The 20,947-nt window shown below is 35.5% G+C and overlaps 1 protein-coding gene across 5 annotated transcripts; it reads right to left on the bottom strand.

Moving 5' to 3' along the window:
- Positions 1–1,802: 1,802 nt before the first annotated feature.
- slc37a1 (solute carrier family 37 member 1) lies at positions 1,803–20,789 on the bottom strand. Of its 5 annotated transcripts, XM_082175052.1 has the most exons (20): positions 20,677–20,789; positions 19,932–20,176; positions 17,495–17,576; positions 16,433–16,535; positions 16,257–16,335; positions 15,115–15,250; positions 14,474–14,550; positions 14,100–14,266; positions 13,935–13,987; positions 10,142–10,219; positions 9,924–10,052; positions 9,750–9,840; positions 8,876–8,938; positions 8,465–8,550; positions 8,296–8,344; positions 6,789–6,862; positions 6,556–6,634; positions 6,342–6,439; positions 4,071–4,135; positions 1,803–3,954 (listed from the first exon to the last, which is right to left on the bottom strand). In XM_082175052.1, exons 2-20 carry the CDS (start codon positions 19,985–19,987, stop codon positions 3,939–3,941), a joined length of 1,581 nt encoding a protein of 526 aa, XP_082031178.1. In that variant the 5' UTR covers positions 19,988–20,176; positions 20,677–20,789; the 3' UTR covers positions 1,803–3,938. The 5 variants fall into 5 exon arrangements, with proteins under 5 accessions (XP_082031178.1, XP_082031179.1, XP_082031180.1 ...); XM_082175053.1 differs by lacking the exons at positions 1,803–3,954; positions 4,071–4,135; positions 6,342–6,439 and having other exon boundaries at positions 6,603–6,716; positions 6,757–6,862; XM_082175054.1 differs by lacking the exons at positions 1,803–3,954; positions 4,071–4,135; positions 6,342–6,439 and having other exon boundaries at positions 6,621–6,716; positions 6,753–6,862.
- Positions 20,790–20,947: the final 158 nt, after the last annotated feature.

Genomic DNA, 20,947 nt, shown 5'->3' with positions numbered 1-20,947 from the left:
TAATTTTCCACACATATACAGATAGACTGAAGCATATCTCCATCGATTATGCAGCTGAAACTCGGACCCTGAAGTTAGGCACGTCGTGACCTTCCAGGTCGCAGATTTGGGTTGCTGGGTGCCAACATGTCCAGAACAAGTCAGTCAATCTGCAATAATGCCAGTGGTTCCTTAACCTGTAACCAAGAAGACTAACACACACACCGACACACAGCTTTTCCAAGGTTGGCCAGGCCAGGCTCTAACTATACACAGGAGAGTTTTCTCAAAACATCAAGATAATACGTTCTTTCTCTGAAGGAGAGCTACACTTTAGTCTAACTGGAAAGTAAGGCTTTAACAAAGAAATTTAAATCCCTTAAACTACTGGCTTCAATGACCCCTATATGTTTTTACACGTTGAAGACCTTTCTCAAACACAAAACAAGTCCCTATTTAATTTCTGGAAGCCGGGCTAAATAAGCAAGCACTGTTACTGCATTCAGATATCAAATACAGACATTACAGAATACATGAAAAGAACATTTCAATAATCACACTGGTAACTTCTATAACAAAGTAAAATCTCCAGAGAAGTCGTTCAACTCATTTGATATTTAGAAGGAAAAATATTGATTAATACCTTGATTATAATCACTCATTACATATATATTGAAGCAGCAGTGGATTCCAATCCACCCCCTTCAGCACAATGCAGTCAGACAGGTCATGTTCAACTGGTTTCTGCCAAACCCAAATTCGCCATCAGACTTCAAAATACAGAAGCGTGATTCGTCACTCCACAGAACACGTTTCCGCTGCTCCAGAGTCCAGTGGCGGCGGGCTTTAACCACTTCATCCGACTGCTTAGCATTGTACTTGGTGATGTGAGACTTGCATGCTGCTGCCCGGCCATGGAAACCCATTCCATGAAGCTCCCGCCGCACAGTTTTTGTGCGGATATTAATCTTCAGCGAGGGAACCAGCAGAGCGTAGGCGATTTTTACACACCATGCTCCTCAGCTCTCAGTGAACCGCTCTGTGACTTTACGTGGTCTTATATTTCATGGCAGAGTTGCTGCTGTTCCTAAATGCTTCCACTTCGCCCCCTATACCTTCATTCACTATTCCCTACATTACTCCGCTAATATAGTCCACTTGAAGGAGTGAATGAAAACGAATGAGTGAATTCGGACACTGAATGTGCCGGAAGGGTTGCCGCTTTTGCATAGTTTTTGCTTGCGGTTTAAATAATAATTTGAAACTTAGCAAACTGGCAGCTCCAGTAGTGATGAAAAGATTCATCTTGAACTTAGTCATGGAAACTAGCATATATAAATCTTAATTAAACAACTTAATATTCAATCAAAAAGGAATGTATAGCCTACCTGTGTGATATTACGCTGTACCCACATTGGACAAGCGGTTTGTAAAATGAATGGATGTATGGATGATTACGCTGCGGACGCAATCTTCCGGTCAGACGCGGGAATTCATTTGGCACAACTCTAACAGTGCATTATGGGTATTCCCTAACCGTTGAGCGTTCATCGGTTGTACACTCGTTATTGCAGTGCATTGTGGGATTGAATGAGTGCACTCGGACACCACTACAAATAGCTGTTCTCTCAAATAGTGCCCAATTTAAGGGTATGGGGGCGATTTCAGACACAGCCGCAGACGGTGCATGATTTTATACACCTGTGGCAATGGGTCTGATTGAAACACCTGGATTCAAGAATTAAGAGGTGTGTCCCAATCATTTTTATCCATAAAGTGTGAGTGTATTTTTTTTGCACCGTCACAAAAAAAGAAAGACTTCATGCCTTGTGTCTGCTTTATTCAAAATGTCCTATGTGTACACACAACAACATAATACAGATAATTCCCAAATCTCTATTTGCTCCACAGGATTCTGTAAAGTAGCTGACAATAACTTAAAAACGAACACTCCAAAAGACATATCCCTATACAAAAAAAGCAAATAGAAAAAAGGCACAATGTATTTTATCTCATTACACCAAGGTACTACCCATAAATTATACAGATACATTCAATCACCTAGAGTATGTTGTCCTATAAGGGCAAATGCACACGTGCTAAACGCATGATTACGTAAGAGGTCCAGCTTTACAGCAAACATCTACATGTGCCTCTAGCTCTGCAGAACGACACAATCCCACAGTAACCTGAACATTCAAATAGACACTTTAAATATTTATAGCTGCAGAGGCAGGTGCAGGTCCTAAATGCGCACATACAATTACAGTCAAGGAGACTCTTTTGGTTCGCTCACATTGATTTATATCATACAGACTGATCTTGATGTGAACATTCTGAACCTGACAACAGAAGCACTTTTAAAAATCTAACACTATCCTACAGAGAAAACAAATGAAAATGTTGATATATATTGTATTATTCATATAGAACAGCTTGACTTTTGTTTGTATATGAATGTATAGTAACCAGTGGTCAGATAAAACCTAATTCCTAATCTTCTTTCATAATAACTCAAAACATAGTGATTATTCATTAAGTCACAGGCCAGCAGTGAAAGTCTCTAATACAGGGGTGTCCAAACTCGGTCCTGGAGGGCCACTGTCCTGCAGAGTTCAGCTCCAACCCCAATTAAACACACCTGAACCAATCAAGTTCTTCCTTGGGTTACTAGAAACTTCCAGTCAGGTGTGTTGAGGCAAGTTAGAGCTAAACTCTGCAGGACAGAAGCAGGATTGGACACCCCTGCTCTAATACCAATTTTTTTTTTTTATAAATATAAAAAAATAATAACAATAATAATAATAATTTGTCATATGGCTGAATCACCTAGTGGATCTCCTATATACAAACACAGGATAAGAACCTTTGACGTCACCACAGTAAGACACAGAAAACTACAGAAGCTTTTAAGGGACATGGCGATGACATTTTTTTTGAGATGGGAAGAAAAAATTATATGTTAATATGTTTTGCATTCCCCGAGAAACTTTGCGTTCGTTAGCAAAACTTTCGAGTTCTTTGCGAGGTAACGAAACGTTTCTTGAAGGACGGCAAAATTTTGCGAGCAAACGCAGCTTCTCGGGGAATGCAAAACTTTTGCTAGGGAACACAAAAGCGTTTTCCCCCTCCCATCCCATATATTTTTCCACCACCATGTCATATCAGGGGATTCATAAACAGCTCAAATATATATATATAAAAAAAAATCTCAATGACTGACAAGATTGGCTTTGGTTCATAGAAAGGCATATGAGAATAATAATATATTATAGATTTAGCATACATATATATATATATATATACATACTTCAACTCATAATCAGCTCTACGCTCTATCGGCCTAGTTTATTAAACACGAGCAGAACAAATTTCGGTGTAAATATTTCTTAAACCATTCTTACATAAATTGCTGTGTTCAATTCATGCAAGAATGGATTTATGAACGGTTTACAGGGACATTTGTTCTGCGTGTTTAATGAAGGCACTGTGTGCCTGGCGGGGTCTAGGAGTAGAAATCTTACTGCATTTATTTAAAAAATCCCCTTGTTAGCAACAAAGGGAGGCTACTTTTGGTTGTGCAATTGTGCATTATTTAACTGGAGGGATATTTAGGCTTGATCTCACATTGAGTCATGTTCATTTGTTTGGGCACAAAAGCAATTAGAGCTGCAAGGTCCAGACTGCATATCCATGATGATCTCGAGGGAAAAAATATTCTGTAAGAAAATGTTTCCTCAAAGTTGCTTTGCTGTCACCCTACATCATTGATTTTTTTTGTTTTTTTGTTTTTATCTGAAAAAGGGTATAAAATGTCTCTTTGTATAGTCCATGGACTGGGGTTTCAGTCAAGTTTTGGTCCAGGGTAGGAAGTGGTCAGATAACAACTGGTGAGAGATGAACATTTGTATCCAGTGCTGCCCTTCACTGTTTCTCTCGCTCAGATAAGTGCAAAGTACTCAATGTTCCTTCATTCTAAAACACACAAAGGGGAAAAAAAAGACTGTTATAATCAAAGATAGGAAGTCCTTTGACTGTTTTGGTCATTGATTTGCAACTGCAATAAAGAACAAGCTCAAAACAGCACTCACTCGACAGCGGCTCCTGGCCGGCTCCTATGAGAGCGAAGCTCCTTCATCACGAGTCTCAGCAAAAGCTGAAGAACATACAAACACAATTAGGCTTGTCAAAAGTGCAGATGCTTCGGTACCAAGCTGATATGAAAATATTAAAAGCATAATGATACCAGTCTTTCTACAGTACCGATAGTATAGTTAGATAGCAAGTACTGGGCCAATCAGGTACCCGCTAATAGGCGCAGCTTTCAAACGCTCCTGTCTGTATTTGTGTAAGCACTCTGAAGAGCATCAAAGGTTTCCATTTACTATGTGTTTTTGCAGCGTTGAGCATTGTAGCCAATTACAGACATGTTTGTTGTGCTAATGAATGCAATGGCCAATCATAGGCGTTTAAGCGAGACCGAATCTTCTCAATACGCCAGAGTTTGTTCAGCGTGAGCTCTGCATGCTCACAAATCATTTAGTTAAATTAGCTGATTTTCATGTTATTACTAACTTTATTTGATTTTTTTTTAAATGTAATGTTTATTTAACTAAATATTTGAAGGCTACATACTAATATTTTAAATGTATTATTTAATTAGGATCATTGTTAGCATCAAAAACAAATTTTATTTAATATATTTAATATTCAAATAGTTTAATAATAATTTTTTTTACTAAAGTTTTCGCTATGGTACCAAAATTGGTACCAAGAACAGTCTAATTTGACTGGTATTTTGGTACCGTGACAATCCTACAAATTATTTTTTTAAATATATTTTTGATGTCATAGCTATGTGAATTCTTCGATTAATGTATCACTTGTCTTAACCTGTAAATGTTTTTATTTCATCAGAATGGTACGAAACTTGATAAAGGTTTTGGCACTTGCTATGTTAAAAAAAAGAAGAAGAAATGGACATGATTCGAAAAGGTTAAATGGTCCTGAAAAAAATAGTCACACTTGTGCTCTTCGCAGTCAAAATTGACCGCATTGGAGATGAATGGGAAACTAATTTTATCCAGTGAAAACGTTTGGGACAGAGCCCATACAAAATCTTACGGAAAGCTATTTTTTTCAGATATCGACCTCAAATTTGGAACACAACTTTAGTTTAGAATGATGATTTATGGCTAGTAAAGATTTATGGCTTTATTCTCTCTGTTTTTTTTTTATATATATATATTTTCATATACAAATTTAAATTAGTATTTTTGTGCATTTTTCATAAACGTAAAATTCTACAACTTTTTTTAAGTTCACATTTTAAAACTTTTTTCACTTCAGCAATAATATGCCAAGTGCCGTAATTAAAAAGAGACTGGGCTTAAACTGTCATAAATCTTGAATGCTTTGAAGAAAAGACTTCAAAGAGTTGAAAATTAAATTTTCAGGTCTATACTCAAAGTAAATGAATGGATTATAACAACTGCATAAATATAAGTTAGTACGATAAAATTCCCTAAAAATACAATTAAATAAAAAACATTATCAAACTAAAATATGGTACATTCATTTCATTGAATTTTTTTTGGTTGTAATTTTTGCCTGTCACATGAGCAGCACCAGAGGGTTAAATGTACACTGTGTTATCGGACTGTGTGTCAAGTATTGAATGAGTGAAATGAACTGCCAAGTGTACACTGCAAAACTTTACAGGAATAAATCAAGTTTATAATTCCACTCTGTTCATGCTGCCATACAACAATTTATAGTGACCACATCTGCCAATCAAATAACTAGGAGCCCAATAAAGTTTAATCTTAATTAAACAGCTAAAAATAAAGACGCACAAAATTAAACTGACATTATATATTTTCAGTTTGTTTACTTATTTGAATGACAACAGAAGCACCAGATGTACATATCAGCTTAGATAAGAGGAATATTGAATATTGAATATTGTCTTGGACAAAGAGGAGCCTTGGATTAAAAACCCCTAGTGGGTCTCGGTTCCGCGGGTTGAGAACCACTATCTCGAAGTGTTCTGAATCAATATAAGAAGTTTGTGTGAGAAACCAACCATTTGAATATGTAGGATGGAAAAAAAGATTTGGGAACAGACGTGAGAAAACTTGTGGAAAACAATTTAAATTTTGGCCTGTTCCTCACATTTTGTGGCTCCTTGAAATGTGGCATACAAACTACTTTTAAGCTGTTTTTCAATTCTTTTAAGAGCTTGATAGACATGGACTCTATAAACAGTAGGTTCATCAAAATTTTGCTTTAAAACAACAACAACAACAACGAAAGAGGTTTAAAAAATCTGGTAAATTAAGTAAGCTTTTATTTAGACTCACCAAAAGTGCAAAAAAGTCTGCGGTCATGAGCATGTAAAAGACCTGATCCCAGCCGTGTGCCGACAACAGCCCTGCCAGCAGAGGACCCACAGCAGCACCTGCAGAAGACAAAAGGCACAAGAGTGACCTCTCTCTGCTCTACATGAGACCGCTTCACAATAAAACATGAGTATGAACCGAGTGGCTGGAGATATGATAGTTATTAGGGTCTTACCGACAGATCCAGTGCCGTCTATAATAGCGGTAACTGTAGAGAGAGCCCTGGCATTGCCCTTCAGACTCTTGTGTGTGCCCTAGAGAATTAAATCAAATAATCCATCAGAGAGAAACAGCATGTGGCACATGAACAAGCACAAGATTATGCAAGTGCATTTCCTAACCACACACACACACACACACACACACACACACACACACACACACACACACACACACACACACACTCACCAAGTCAGCAGAGACAGCTGTTGTGATGAGAGAGTACGGCCCGTTGACTAAACCACCACACACCAGCAGCATACCTGCCAATTCAAATAACATACAAACATCAGAGCACTAAACCATGCAATGACACACCAGGAAAAGGGTCACTCTACAGAACAAATGGCTTTTTTCCATTTTGAAAAGATATATGAGGAAATGATGGCAAGAGGGTTGGTGCATAACCTGGAGGCATCAGGCATTTAAGTCTTCTTAATACATACTACATAATGTCATATATACAACTATTTTGTATTTTATTTACATACACTACTATTCAAAATTAAAAGTTTGAGGGCAGTTCTTTTTTGAAGAAATGAACACTTATTCAGCAAGGGTGCATTAAAACTGATCAAGTGACGGTAAAGATATTTATTATGTTATAAAAGTTTTCTATTTCACATAAATGCCGCTCTTTCTGAACTTTATATTCATCAAAGAATCCAGTTTTTTAATATTTTTTTTATTACGCTTTCCACAAAACTATTAAGCAACACGGCTGTTTTCAACATTCATAATAATCAGAAATGTTTCCTGAGCAGCAGATCAGCATATTAGAATGATTTTTGAAGGATCATGTGACTGAAGACTGGAGTAATGATGCTGAAAATTCAGCTTTGCATTACAGGAATAAATTACATTTTAACATATATTCAAATAGAAAACAGTAACTTTAAGAAAGTAAAGTTTATCGGGACAAAGCTTTGTCTGAAAGTGTAATCATTAGCTTCCTAGCATGTTTTTTAAATTCCGTTACTGGCATGATTTAGCATGTTTTAACAGTTTTACATTTAGCTAACATGATCCTAACATGTTTTAACGTTTTGCTAGCATGTTTTAAAGCATTGCTAGCATGAACCTATCATTTTTAAACACATGGCTAGCTTGTTTGAGCATATTGTCCAAGGATAGTTGTTAAGCTTTTAGAGAGCTTAAATACTCAATGAGAGTTATTGTATTAAAGTCTATGAGAATTTGGGAATGTTCGGAAGTCCAGTACTGGAATTCTCAAAGTTGGATCGGTTAGCATCTCGAGTAAGAACAGTCTAAAGGTCTGACCCGAGTTTGGTTGTTGTAGCTTTAAAGCTCTTGAGAAGATAATGTTTAAAAATTAGTATCAGCACAAGAAGCTTAAATAGTAGATCTGCATGTTGGATTTGTCAATCCATCATAATAATATATCATAATATTACAGTTTTTATTGTATTTTTTTATCAAATAAATGCAGCCTCTGTGAGCATTAGAGACTTCTTTTAAAAACATTAAAAAAAAAAAAAAAAACTTTTGAATGGTAGTGTCAGTGTGTATATAAGTTATCGAAATGTTTAATATTTACTACTTTAAATAATATAATAACACATAGCAAAGCTGGTATCAGCTATCATCTGTTAATCTCATTCATTCTCTCATTTGAATCAAAGCAAAAAGGGTTAAAAAACGCTCTTATGTAACTTTGAAGGATTTGATGTCTTACCAATAGTGGGACCCAAGCCAAGCTGACTGATCATAGAGAAGCCGTAGAGCTATATATATAAATAAATAAAAACAGACACAAACCACTGTCAATGGTGAGAGAAATGTGATGCAACAAAGGGCTTTTAAATGCACAAGTTCCGCTGTATTTGATCAACAGAATGACATACTGTGGGCGCCGCCAGCAGAAGCATCACAGCACAAGTGGTGGCCCTCTTTCCCATCTTATCAGAGATCACTCCAGCCAAGATCCCTCCTACACACACACACACAAACACATAAACACTCATACAGAATGTGTCTTTGCATTCCTCTGCGCTGCTTTATTCGCACGGTTAGCCGTGGGCAGAACTGTTTGCCGTCATTAAAATATTTGAGTGATGAAGAAATAAATACAAAGCGGGACGTGTCCCAAACAAGTCAAGATGAGGAAGACCTTGTTTGGTCTGATATGGGTGTTATTAAACACATCACAATTTGTTTTTTTAATAAGAAAGCACCAGATAAATGCTCACAGATGTGTGTATATCAGCTACTTCTGCCCACTCAAATGACTAAAACATGACAAAAACTCTACATACCAACAATGCCACCCACATCAAATAGAGTTGAAAGGTCTCCGGCTCTCTTGGCATCTAGGTGAGCTGAAAAACAGGAAGTGCATTGTAGTCACTGATCCATAGAGTGCTGCAGGTATGATGTATCTTAGCAGGCCGAAACATGGAAACGAGTCGGCATTTTAACACTTACAAATCCATCATCCTGAAGTCAATGGGTTATTTGAATGGGTTTTTTGGTAAAATGCCTGAAATAAGGTCTGCAATTAACACAAGGTCTTTTACGGTTATTAACAAGAGGCTAAATGGAACCACAGAGGTTTTCGGGAACATTATACATCATCACACCGAACAGCTAAACTCATCTACTCACTAGTCCACTTTCACAGCCTCGTTGTGTATATAAACGCTCTCTTGCTGACCATTCTAACTCGAACTTTCAGGGAAAATGTGTTTTTAAATAAAGACTGAAAGAGTGGTCGGAAACTTTAATGTAGTTTGTTTATAGCCTATGTTTAGCTTTTTACATCTGATGCCGATTGTATTTAGGCATCAAAATTCATAAAAGTTGTGTTAATGTGTGAAGATTATCATGTTGAACAAAACTTTTGTTGGTCAAAAGTGTCCATTAACACCAGCTTATATTCTGCAATAATCCAAAGGCCAATGGAAAAGTCCTATTGGGTTTTTGTCGAAGGTGATGCTAACTTCTGGGTTGGCCTACAAAAATACATCATCACTGCAGCAGTGTATTAACCACCATCCCAAAACGTGCAAATATACACACAACACACATCAAAACACAGAAACCTCTACATCAAGAGAACCACAGAAATAAATATAACAGAACAGACGAATGAAATGACTGATAAACGCTGATGTCATCAGTGAGAGTTACCTGCTTTAGTGATGTAGAGGGGCAGCCAGAAGAGGAACGTATAACTGACCAACTTGGCAAACAGCAGACAAAGAGAGAACTCCACCACTCCCTGCGAACACACAGCGGGAGAGACGTCAGTGACGCTGTAACACACGCTGACTGATGACGGACAGACGGATGGGCGACACTCACAGGAATGCGTAAAGCTCCCATGAAGCTGATGGGTGACGGTTCGGCCTCGCTCTTCACCACCACCACCTGCTGCACGGGAACACACACGCCAATGCTCTCCTGCCCCAGCAGAAGCTCTGTGTCCCAGCTCTAACAAACAGGAGGATCAGACAGTGAAAAAGTAATACGTCTAAAGGAGTGTCACAGAAAAATACACAGAGACAATGACGCGGACCAACCTGTGCTTTAGCTCCTGGCTTGCACTGCAAGTAAAGGTCTTTGTGTCCATTAACACCATTCCAGCTTTTATGAAGCTTCTGAGAAAAAATTATATGAGTTCAGTGTCACATTTACAAAGAAAACAACACCTAAAGACAACACTATACAAAGGTGTATTCTGAATATATTCAATATATTAATTATTTTATATTAATATAATAACACAAGACACATGGGTAGTGACATGTAATTTTGCCATCCACAATTTATTTTTTTATTTATTTTTTCCACAGAAGAAAGTAAGTCATACAGGTTTGAAACGACATGAGGGAGAGTAAATGACAGATTTTTTTTTTATTTGGGGGTGAACTATCCCTTTAATGGAGTTTTTAAATGAAATGATACTCTAAATAAGAAACTAAAACTGCCAGTAGGTGGAGGTAAAGTCTTAATGAGCAAGTTATTCATTCATTTGATTCATTCAAACGGCTAATTCATTCATAGAATGAAGTAAATGGCTCTCTGTATTTATCAATGGATGTGGATTCATTCAGAAACAAAACAACGCTGTGTGTTTGGAGATGCACAACAGTTCTGCGCTGGCTTTATAGGTAATATTTTTGTTGGCGAAATTGAGCAAAAATAGACAATATTGTGTCTGAAAATATTTAAACTCTTGCTATTCGGGACAAAAACAGCACTTGAATTGTGTGATACTCGTTACTTGTGTGATTTTTGCTTAACTATCAAGTTCTGTTAGAGTATAGAAGATGTTATAAAAGTGAATATATATGAAAATAATTCAAATGTAAATATACAGATACAACTTTGAATATGTAAAGGTAAATCATGAATATATAGATGTAAATCTGAATATATGCAGTTATGGTCTGAAAATATAAATGTAATTCTGAATATATTGTAATAAGTCTTAAGATATTCATACATTTTACTAGGCATTTTGATAGACAAGCTCCTAAAATATAGAAGAAAATGAATATTTCTACTTTTAAATGTATTTGTCACAGGCTGAAGAAAATTGAAATAACAAAGTTGATTAAAAGTGGTGAAGAACTTATGATTACAGATGAAGTTGTATGAAAAAAACACATTTACTTTCCTTACACAAATATAAAAAAGGCTACATTTTTGCATACATTTCCAATCAGTGCATCTGCTGTTAGTATTATTGACCCAATTCCCTCTTGTATTGTTTTCTATTGTTTATGTACACTCCAGAGGGCAAGACAAAATACTAGTGTATTACCTCCTAAATTGTAATTAATTAATCGCTATGAATATTTAAGAATCCTTTAGAAACAAACCAAGAGTCATTAGGGTAGACAATAACACAGAATCCAGAATTATGCGGCTGCAAGCTGCAAAGTGTTTGAAGTTGCTCTTGAATATGATTAATTCCTCCTCCACAGTCAAAATGAGGAAAAGAGACGTCAATCTACATTTCCTCTCGCTGTCACCCCCTTCCTCCATCCCTAATGTCTCTGTTACTCCTGATTAGGCACACTACTCTTGAATCTAAATTAATCTGATGAAGCGTTTCAGAAATGTGAACTCTCCGTGCTCGAAGAGCACCTCACGCTCTACTGAGACTGGCAGGTGTGCGCATCACAGGGCCGTTGTCATAGCGACTGCTTTCGAGCGTGAATGAGTCATGTTATCTAACCAACCTTGCCTCAGACTGCTGGGAAAAAACATTAACTTATGTGAAGATGACATTGTTGATGACAAGGCATTGTCTGTTTGACTCTTTGCTAGGCTTATTTTGTTCAGGTCAGAAGCAAAAATCTGATTTGTGAGTGTATCTGACTCAAATCAAGTTTCATTTTTTGTCAGCTGAACCGCAACAAAAATATGGAATCTGATATTTACAAGCCCAATACAAACCACATCCACTGATTTTCTGGAATGAGTCTCTAGAGTGTTTGTACTTTATTTTATTTTTTATTCCCAATATGTGCATGGAAAATTGCGTACGCACACATTTCTATGCCCATTTTGTGCTTCTGCAAGTTTCCACACACATATCAGAAACTGTAAAAAGAAAAATATAAACTAGGCGTAAATATGTGAGCCATGTATGATTTAAAAAATGTTTTCATTTTGATATACACATTCAGATGAAATATGCCACTCTCATTAATGGATCTAAACGTTGGTGTCGTGTGCAGACAGACAGTTTCCTAATGATAACACCTTTCTGGCTCTTTCCAATATTATGAAAAATACCATTGTATTTGAAGGAAACCGTACGCAAATTTTATTTTTATGTTTTAATTTTATTTTAATGTTTTGTCAGTGATGTTAGACAATTATTTACACTGCATAAATAAGGCAGATCTGTTTCCATTAAAAATATATAAACATCCTAAAATACATGTTTACCTTATAGGCAAAATTGGATCATTTTGATTTGTTTAAAACAATTAAAAATACTATTTGGCCAGTGGAAAAGAATGAGTATAACTCTTCTCTGAATATTATTCTATACAATATTTATTCTAAAACAAGACAAGGATAGTGAATGAATTTTAAAGGTGCAGTGTGTAATATTTAGGAGGATCTGTTGACAGAAATACAATATCATATATGAAGAGTTCAGATGCAAAAGCCTCTAAGTGCCATCTGAAATTTTCTTCTAGAATGATAATTTTTATCAAGCTTGTATATTTAAATTCAGTAATTTCACTTAAATGGCAATGAAAATTACCTATTAATTGTCATTTAAGTGAAATTACTGAACTTAAATATACGAGCTTGAAGAAAATTCTAGAAGAAAATTTCAGATGGCACTAAGAGGCTTTTGCATCTGAACTCTTCATATATAACTATGTTTTCAGTGGTGTATAAAGACCTTACTTAATGACCCGTTACGTTTTTATTACCTTAGAATGAGCCATTTCTATCTACATACAGATACCCCATACATTGAAATGCGCTGACATGTTTCTACAGGAGCCCTAAATGGACAAACGCGTTTCATTACTATGTTGTTCTTCGTGCAAGGAAGCTAGCTAAAGTCAGCGAATAAAACACTGACACAATGATGAACAAGTAACAATAATATTCGCAATAGCATATCGTTTTATTGAATAATAAAGTAAACATCATGAGGTCGTATTTATTTTTTAACGTGCGAAAATTGAGATGCTGGTAAAACAAAAACAGATCCCCACGTCTGTTAAATTACAGTGTGGACCTGTCATTCCTGAGAGACCGGATTTGTAACCCACATTGGATTAGTGTAAACAAAGCCTTCAAGTAAACAACTCTTTAAAAGTTTGGGGTAAAATTTTATGTTTTTGAAATAACTTTTATTTGATCAAAAATACAGTAAAACTAAGAATATTTTGAAATATTTAACATTTCTATTTTAATATATTTTAAAATGTAATTTATTCCTATGATGGCAAAGCTGAATTTTCATCATCATTACTCCGGTCTTCAGTGTCACATGATCCTTCAGAAATCAATCTAATATGCTGATTTGGAGCTCAAGAAACATTTCTTATTATTATCAATGTTGAAAACAGTTGTGCTCAATATTTTTGTGGAAAACGTGATTTAAAAAAAAAATTTTTTTCCAGGATTCTCTGATGAATAGAAAGTTCAAAAGAACAGCATTTATTTGAATTTCTGAAACATTATAGATCTCTGTGCTTTCATTTTTGGACAATTTAATGCATCCCCGTTGAATTAAAGTATTTATTAAAAAATAAATAATAATTTAAAATCGCACTGACCACAAACTTCACAGCAATGTGACAGGAAATGAAAGTAAATAAATGGACTGACCTGATTGCTTGGAGCTGAGCTCTGGGCACTGGCGGTCTTCAGATCATTAGGGTCTGGAGATACAGAAGCGTTCGCATCAAAAACCCATCAACCATCTCCAACAGTGCTTTGTGACAAATTTGCTCCCAAACACACATAAATAAGCCAGAGGTCATATTCACTTACGCTCTATTAGAAAGAAGAAGCAGACGACCCCCATGACAGCGATGATAACTCCAGGGACGATGAAGGACATTCCCCAGTTAGAGGAGACATAATATCCGGCAATCAGAGAACCCAGAATGTTGCCCACCGATGTGTGAGAGTTCCACAGACCCATGATGAGGCCTCTCCTGATACCACAACAAAACAAAACACATTATATAACATTTCATTTTGTGGTAATAAGATCTGTTACAATTTTGGAGTGTGTAAAGAGCAGCAAAGAGGATAAGCATTCCCTCATCTTGAGCGTCTGAGATCAACGAAAACACTGCATGCTCGTGTTTAGACAGATTTATCGAGTTTATAATGTTAGTGGAAAATGTAATGCCTCATACCTGCCCTTGCCAAACCAGTTGCCAATGCAAGTCACGACACTTGGCCAACCAGTGGTCTGAACCAATCCATTGGCCACCTGCAGACAAAAAAAATAAAGTGAGAATGAGAATTGATTGAAACCTGAACAAACTGGTTCATAAATAATAATTGCTGTTTGCATACACTACCATTCAAAGTCTGAGGTCAGATTTGTTTTTCCAAAGAAATTAACACTTTTATTCAGCAGGGTAATTAATTTATAGATCATTTGATCAAAAGTAACAGTAAAAACATTTATTATGTTACAAAATTTATATTTCAAACAAATGCTGTTTGTTTAAACTTTCTATTCATTAAAGAATCCTGAAAAGAAATGATCACGGTTCTACAAATATATTAAGTATTTGTTTTCAACATTGATAATAATCAGAAATGTTTCTTAAGCAGCAAATCAGAATATTAGAATGATTTCTGAAGGATCATGTGACACTGAAGACTGGAGTAATGATGATTTCAGCTTTGCTTGACAGGAATAAGTTATATTTTAAAATATATTAAAATATAAAATAGTTATTTTACACAATTATGCAGTTTTTACTGTATTTTTGATCAAATAAATGCAGTCTTGGTGAGCATGAGAGACTTCATGTATGACACCAACCTGAACAAATATATAGAAGCCAAGGCTGTGGATGTCATAGATGTATCCCAGTCCAAACAGACAGGTGAAAAGACCACTGGTCAACATGCCCACAGTCAGGTACAGGCGAATGGGCAAACGCTCTCCAATGATTCCACTGAAAACATTGTATTAAATGTCACTGCAGACAGAATGTTAGCAGCAAACAATAAACATATCACTGTTGTTAGATGAGTTCAACTTCTCAAGATAAGACCAAAGACCAATGACATTAGAATAATTCAGCGCGTTAGGGTGTTTTAAATAATAGCATCTTCAGTTTAAACTTGAGAAGCAAAAACAGCGTTCAAGTTGGTAAATTCATTCTGGTGAGTCAGTCAAAACTTTGATATAATAATGGATTTTTATATATTAAAATATTTTTGTAAAAATAAACCTTGATAAATATTGCTGTTTATTACTATTTCATTATATTACATCACATATAATTTTTCCTAAAAAGTGCTGTAAGCGATTTAAGAAACGCTGTTGAAAGTGGATCGGACCGAGCGCCACAACACACTTGTAGCCAATCAGCAGTAGGGGGCGTGTCCACTCATGATGGGGGAGGAGAGAGAGAGAGCAAGAGGGAGATTTGACGAAAGACTGTAGAAAGAGAGATGGCTGAGAGACATTACAAAAGAGAAAAGCTCAGAGGAATATCACTGGAAAATGAAGGGATATGAAAGGTAAGAGCTTCAGGATCCACGTTAATATCAGAAAAGCTTTCCAGCGCTGGAAAGATCTAAGCATGAAGACCTGAAAACGGATGCAGAGGTTGCATTGTTTCAGCTCCAAACGTGAGTAATATTGGTTTTGGACAGTTCTGAATATCATTAGAGTACACTCTTGTGTACTGTATGTTCATTTTTTGTTCTGCCTTGTCGTTCATTCGCCATATTTGCTTTATTTTCCGCAAAGCATTATTTGACTTCACTTCAGCTATGATGAAAAGACATTCACTCTTGCATTGCGTGTTTGTGTCGATAAAAGGTTTCATTAAAAACACCTACATTTGTTATCCGAAGATAAACAAAAGTCTTGTGGGTTTGGGAAAACACACACTTTTAAGTCATTTTAAAGCAAATACATAAAAATTAGAGTGTTTTCGTATATGTTCTTACCTGAGATACATGCCTATGGCATAAGCACACAGGAAAGAATAATCCATTGCTCCGAGCAACTGCTTATAGTTGTTTCTGTCTATAGGGATTGAAACACAGAGATGCCAAACATTTAATGCACTGACTGAAAGTGATAGAAACAGATATTGCTTGAATCTAATCTAATCTAGTGTTACCGAATGGTTTCCAGCTGCAGTCTAGTTCTGTGTGAAGTCTAGCCTGCCGGCCGCTCTCTGTAGGGACCTCCATGATGTGAGAGCAGTTCTTATGCAGCTCACTCTATACACACACATACAGTTCAACATGGTTAGATGGCTGAGTGCCACACACTTCTGGATTCCAGTAAGCACAAGGAGTGCCGATAATAGCTGGTACAAATTTGGAAAATGCCACCTCTGAGCAATATAATGTTGTCTGTACGGTTTATCCAGAAATGAAAAAAACAACAACAACTGAATTCTGGTTTTTATTTCAGTTATTTTCTATCTATACACTACAGTTTATTTAAAATAATAATAGTAACATAAAATAAATAAATAAATAAATAAATAAATAAATAAATAACGTTAATAAAAGATTTGTAAGTCGCTTTGGATAAAGGCGTCTGCTAAATGACTAAATGTAAATGTAAATGTAAAAGATAAGTTTGATATTTTTTTTATCTGTATAGCACTTTTTATAATACATTGTTTCAAAGCAGCTTAATCATGAAAATCATGATTTTATCTTCTTGCCAGTGTTATTTTTTGTATTTATTATAGTTTTATTAATATTTTAAATGAGCTTTTATATTAATAATTAAAATTTTCATGTTAATTTTAGCAATTGTGTTATGTACTTTTATCTTATTATTTTTATTATTTCTTTTTTTATATTACTATTCATGTCATTTGGTTTTATTTTATTTTTAAAAGGGTTTTTATAATTTTTGTTATTTATTCATTTCCAGTTAATAATTGTATTGCTTGATCTTAAACTTATTTCAGTTTTTAGCCAAGGCAAGATTTCTAATTTTCGTTAAGTTGAACTAATATTTATATTTTTGTATTTCAGATTGATTTAAATTACAGAAATATTTGAATCATTTTAGTTAACGATAATAACCCTAATTCATGCCTTATTGTCACATTTTGCAGTTTAGATTGGGCGATAATAATTAGCATTTCGCAACAATACAAGCAATCAAACAGTTAAGAACCGCTATAAAGTGTATTTATGATGTATATATATTGTGCTACCTTGACAATGCTGATGGGCTTCCTGGATAGATGAAAGCTTGTGTAGAGCAGGAAAGTTAGAGCAAACGTGAAGGCCTTGTACCTGTGTAAACACAGCAAAGGTCAATAAGGAAAAGGAAATAGGGACATTTTACTGCGAAATTTCATTTAATGAGATTTGAGATAGACTGCATTCTAAAACAAACACAAATACAAATACTGAGCATTAAATTGTGTGAGTGGCTAATGACATTCCCACCCACTGTTCAGTTACGCAAACAACTGTTTAACTAGCAAACAAATCAGAAGTTAAAGGGAGACCGTCTTACTATTGCTTAATGTCAAACTAAGAAGGGCAAAGCAACCAAGTCTTTTATCAACTCCTTTTCTATTTTACAGTCTTGCTTAGATCAGGTTTAGACACTTACAGCAGCTTTTTGGTTTATTTATTTTTGTTTAATTGATCTTTTCATCACGCCAAGGTTCATCGTGGATTTAGAAGACTTAAAATTTAGTTGCAAAGTTTTTTTTATAGTCAGTAGAACGTCTAAAGTTGACTATCGAAAGAGTGTCTACTGATTCTTAAAAAAAAAAAAAATTCTCTTTTTGTCACTATTCAAACAGAATGATATGAAATAACAAATAACCGCATATTATAAATAACAGCACAGAAGTAAAATGAGTAGTGTGATGGCATTGTGAAGTCTCACAGTGATATCAGTACAACAAAATGGTTTGATGATAATTAGAACTTTAAATACACAATGTAAAAAATATCCTGCTAAATTATGGAAAAAAATGGCAGCTGTGATTGCCAGAATTCACTATAAAAAATACTAACAATTTTCATGTTTTTAGGGCATATCTTTATATTTACTATATATATATTTATGTATGATGTTATGTTAAAGGGATAGTTCACCCAAAAATGTTAATATTGTCATAATTTGCTCACCCTCATGTTGTTCCAAACCTGTATGAGTTTCTTTCTTCTGCTGATACTGACAATGTTCATGTTTTTAGGGGATATCTTTATATTTACAATATATAAATAGACAGACAGACAGACAGACAGACAGACAGATAGATAGATAGATAGATAGATAGATAGATAGATAGATAGATAGATAGATAGATAGATAGATAGATAGATAGATAGATAGATAGATAGATAGATAGATAGATAGATAGATAGACAGATAGATAGACAGATAGATAGATAGATAGACAGATAGATAGACAGATAGATAGACAGATAGATAGATAGATAGACAGATAGACAGATAGATAGACAGATAGATAGATAGATAGATAGACAGATAGATAGACAGATAGATTCAACTGTTTGACAACCAACATTTTTCTAAAAATCTTCTATTGTGTTCAGCAGAAGAAAGAAATTCAAACAGGTTTGGAACAACCTGAGGGCGAACTATCCCTTTAATACACCAATCTACCTAAATCAGCAACAAAAATTCCTGTAATACCTTAGAATGTACGGTAACCACCATGAGAAAAATGAGAAAAAATAGCACTATTTCTATCAAATATATTCATATGTGATGTGATGTGTCATGCAGGGAGTTTTGGAAATGTCCTTATACTTTTTTTTGACAGAACAGTAGACAGGAATGTAAACACACCTAGTCTATCCTGTGTGTCCCTTTTATAGAACTCACTAAACCCGATTTTTCACAATCAATCCTGAAATGGAGTCGATGACGCAGATATGCAATGGAACACAGATAAGACGTGCTCAAATACAGAGAGGCGTGTATATATGTACACACAAGTAATCCAGCTACCATGATCAACAGAAAGACTGACGTCTTAGTTTGGTACAGAATGCAGTATTGAAGCTTGTATTCAATTAAATACAAGAGACATTAGAGTTCTATTCTACTCTATTGTATTCTCCAGCACGTATCAGCTTATGTCTGCTTAGCAGGCCCAGAGAAAATTGCAGATTCTTCTCACATTTTTGTGGAAAAACTGGTGGAATTGTCTCATGTTAAATACTTTTACTGACAGATGGAATCAGTCAAATTTGCCAAAATATTTAAAGTCAATATGAAATCAAATTTGACTATTCTTATTTATCAGAAATGATTTATCCGTGCATGTAATAAAAAAAAAAAAAAAAGATTAATGTGCCCTTGTAATCTTTAATTAAAATAACAGCGACATCTCTTCTCTTCTCTAATGATGTGAGGGCGAGACAACCTGTCACTCACATGAGATCGACCAATTGCAAACCACAACCATCCAATCAATTTCCGATAAACAAAATCAAAAGACTATCGCAACTTAGGTTTCATATATGTAATAAACAAATATGCAAAGACTGGAACTGTAGAATTATAATGACAGACATTATATCTCTGTGGGAAAACTGGGCTTGCTGATCATCAATCCCAAATACACATGCAAATATTGATAAAAAAAAAGATAAACTCACCACTGGTCTCTATTGAAGGAGGCCAGGAAGCGGATGCCAGGTGGGACTGGTGCCATGCTTGTGTGTATTTGTGTGTGTATGAGTGTAATACAGCTGCTTAGTAAATCTCATAAAGATGTTAGGCAGGATGCCTGTAGACAAATGGTCACAAGATCCATCTCTGGGCAGAAGGACCTTGGTATGTGATCAGAAAGACACAAGAACCCATTATGAAGATTGAAGAGTCGCGTCCGTAGTCTTATATCCTAAAATAAAATGAAGAAAGAATGAAAGACTGAATGAGGAGCCGTTTTCCTGAAAGAGAAGTGAACAAACTATCGTTAAACAATAACATGTTCATTGATCTACTGCTCATTTACAGCACATTATCAGCCCTCTTATCTTTAGGAAATGTCAGTGTTTGAGCTGTCAAAGCGCAATAATGACGTCACGTGACTCGTAACGTGGTTGCTACTGTACAAGCAGAACCGGCGTCTATGATCAGAGACCGACAGCAAAACCCTCTGATACTGGGTTAAACTAAAACGAAACCAGGCCATAAACACTCAATAACATTCAAACAAGAGTCTGAATAGATGTACTACAAACATATCATTTAGTGTGATCTCTCGCATCCTCTATAGGTCGTTGGAAGAACACGTTTATAAATAGGATGTGATCGATAACATGCCGAGAGACCATTTTTTGTCAAAGATATAAAAGCACATATAATTGATTTAATTTAAAACATCCCTGGAGGTCTTACCGTATCAACCGACTCTCTCCGTTCAGCGTTGTCTTTAGCGACCGTCTCTTTCACTTCCTCATTCAGTCCGGTGGGGCGATGATGACGATGACGACAACAAGAGCAGCGTGAAACACGAAACAACGCGAGACTTCAGAACTAAAATATTTCAAAATAAAAGACTCTATCCATGCAGTACCAAGTCAAACATTTAAATTCAGTTATTTACTTTTTAAAATGAAACACATTCAATTTTTTTCTTTGAATGAGCCATTGCAAACTACAATGAGCC

The sequence above is a fragment of the Leuciscus leuciscus genome, assembly GCF_965113295.1.
Source record: "Leuciscus leuciscus genome assembly, chromosome: 7".
NCBI lineage: Eukaryota > Metazoa > Chordata > Actinopteri > Cypriniformes > Leuciscidae > Leuciscus > Leuciscus leuciscus.
The sequence above is the reverse complement of the archived record's forward strand: the minus strand, read 5'-3'. Positions and strand labels throughout refer to the sequence as shown.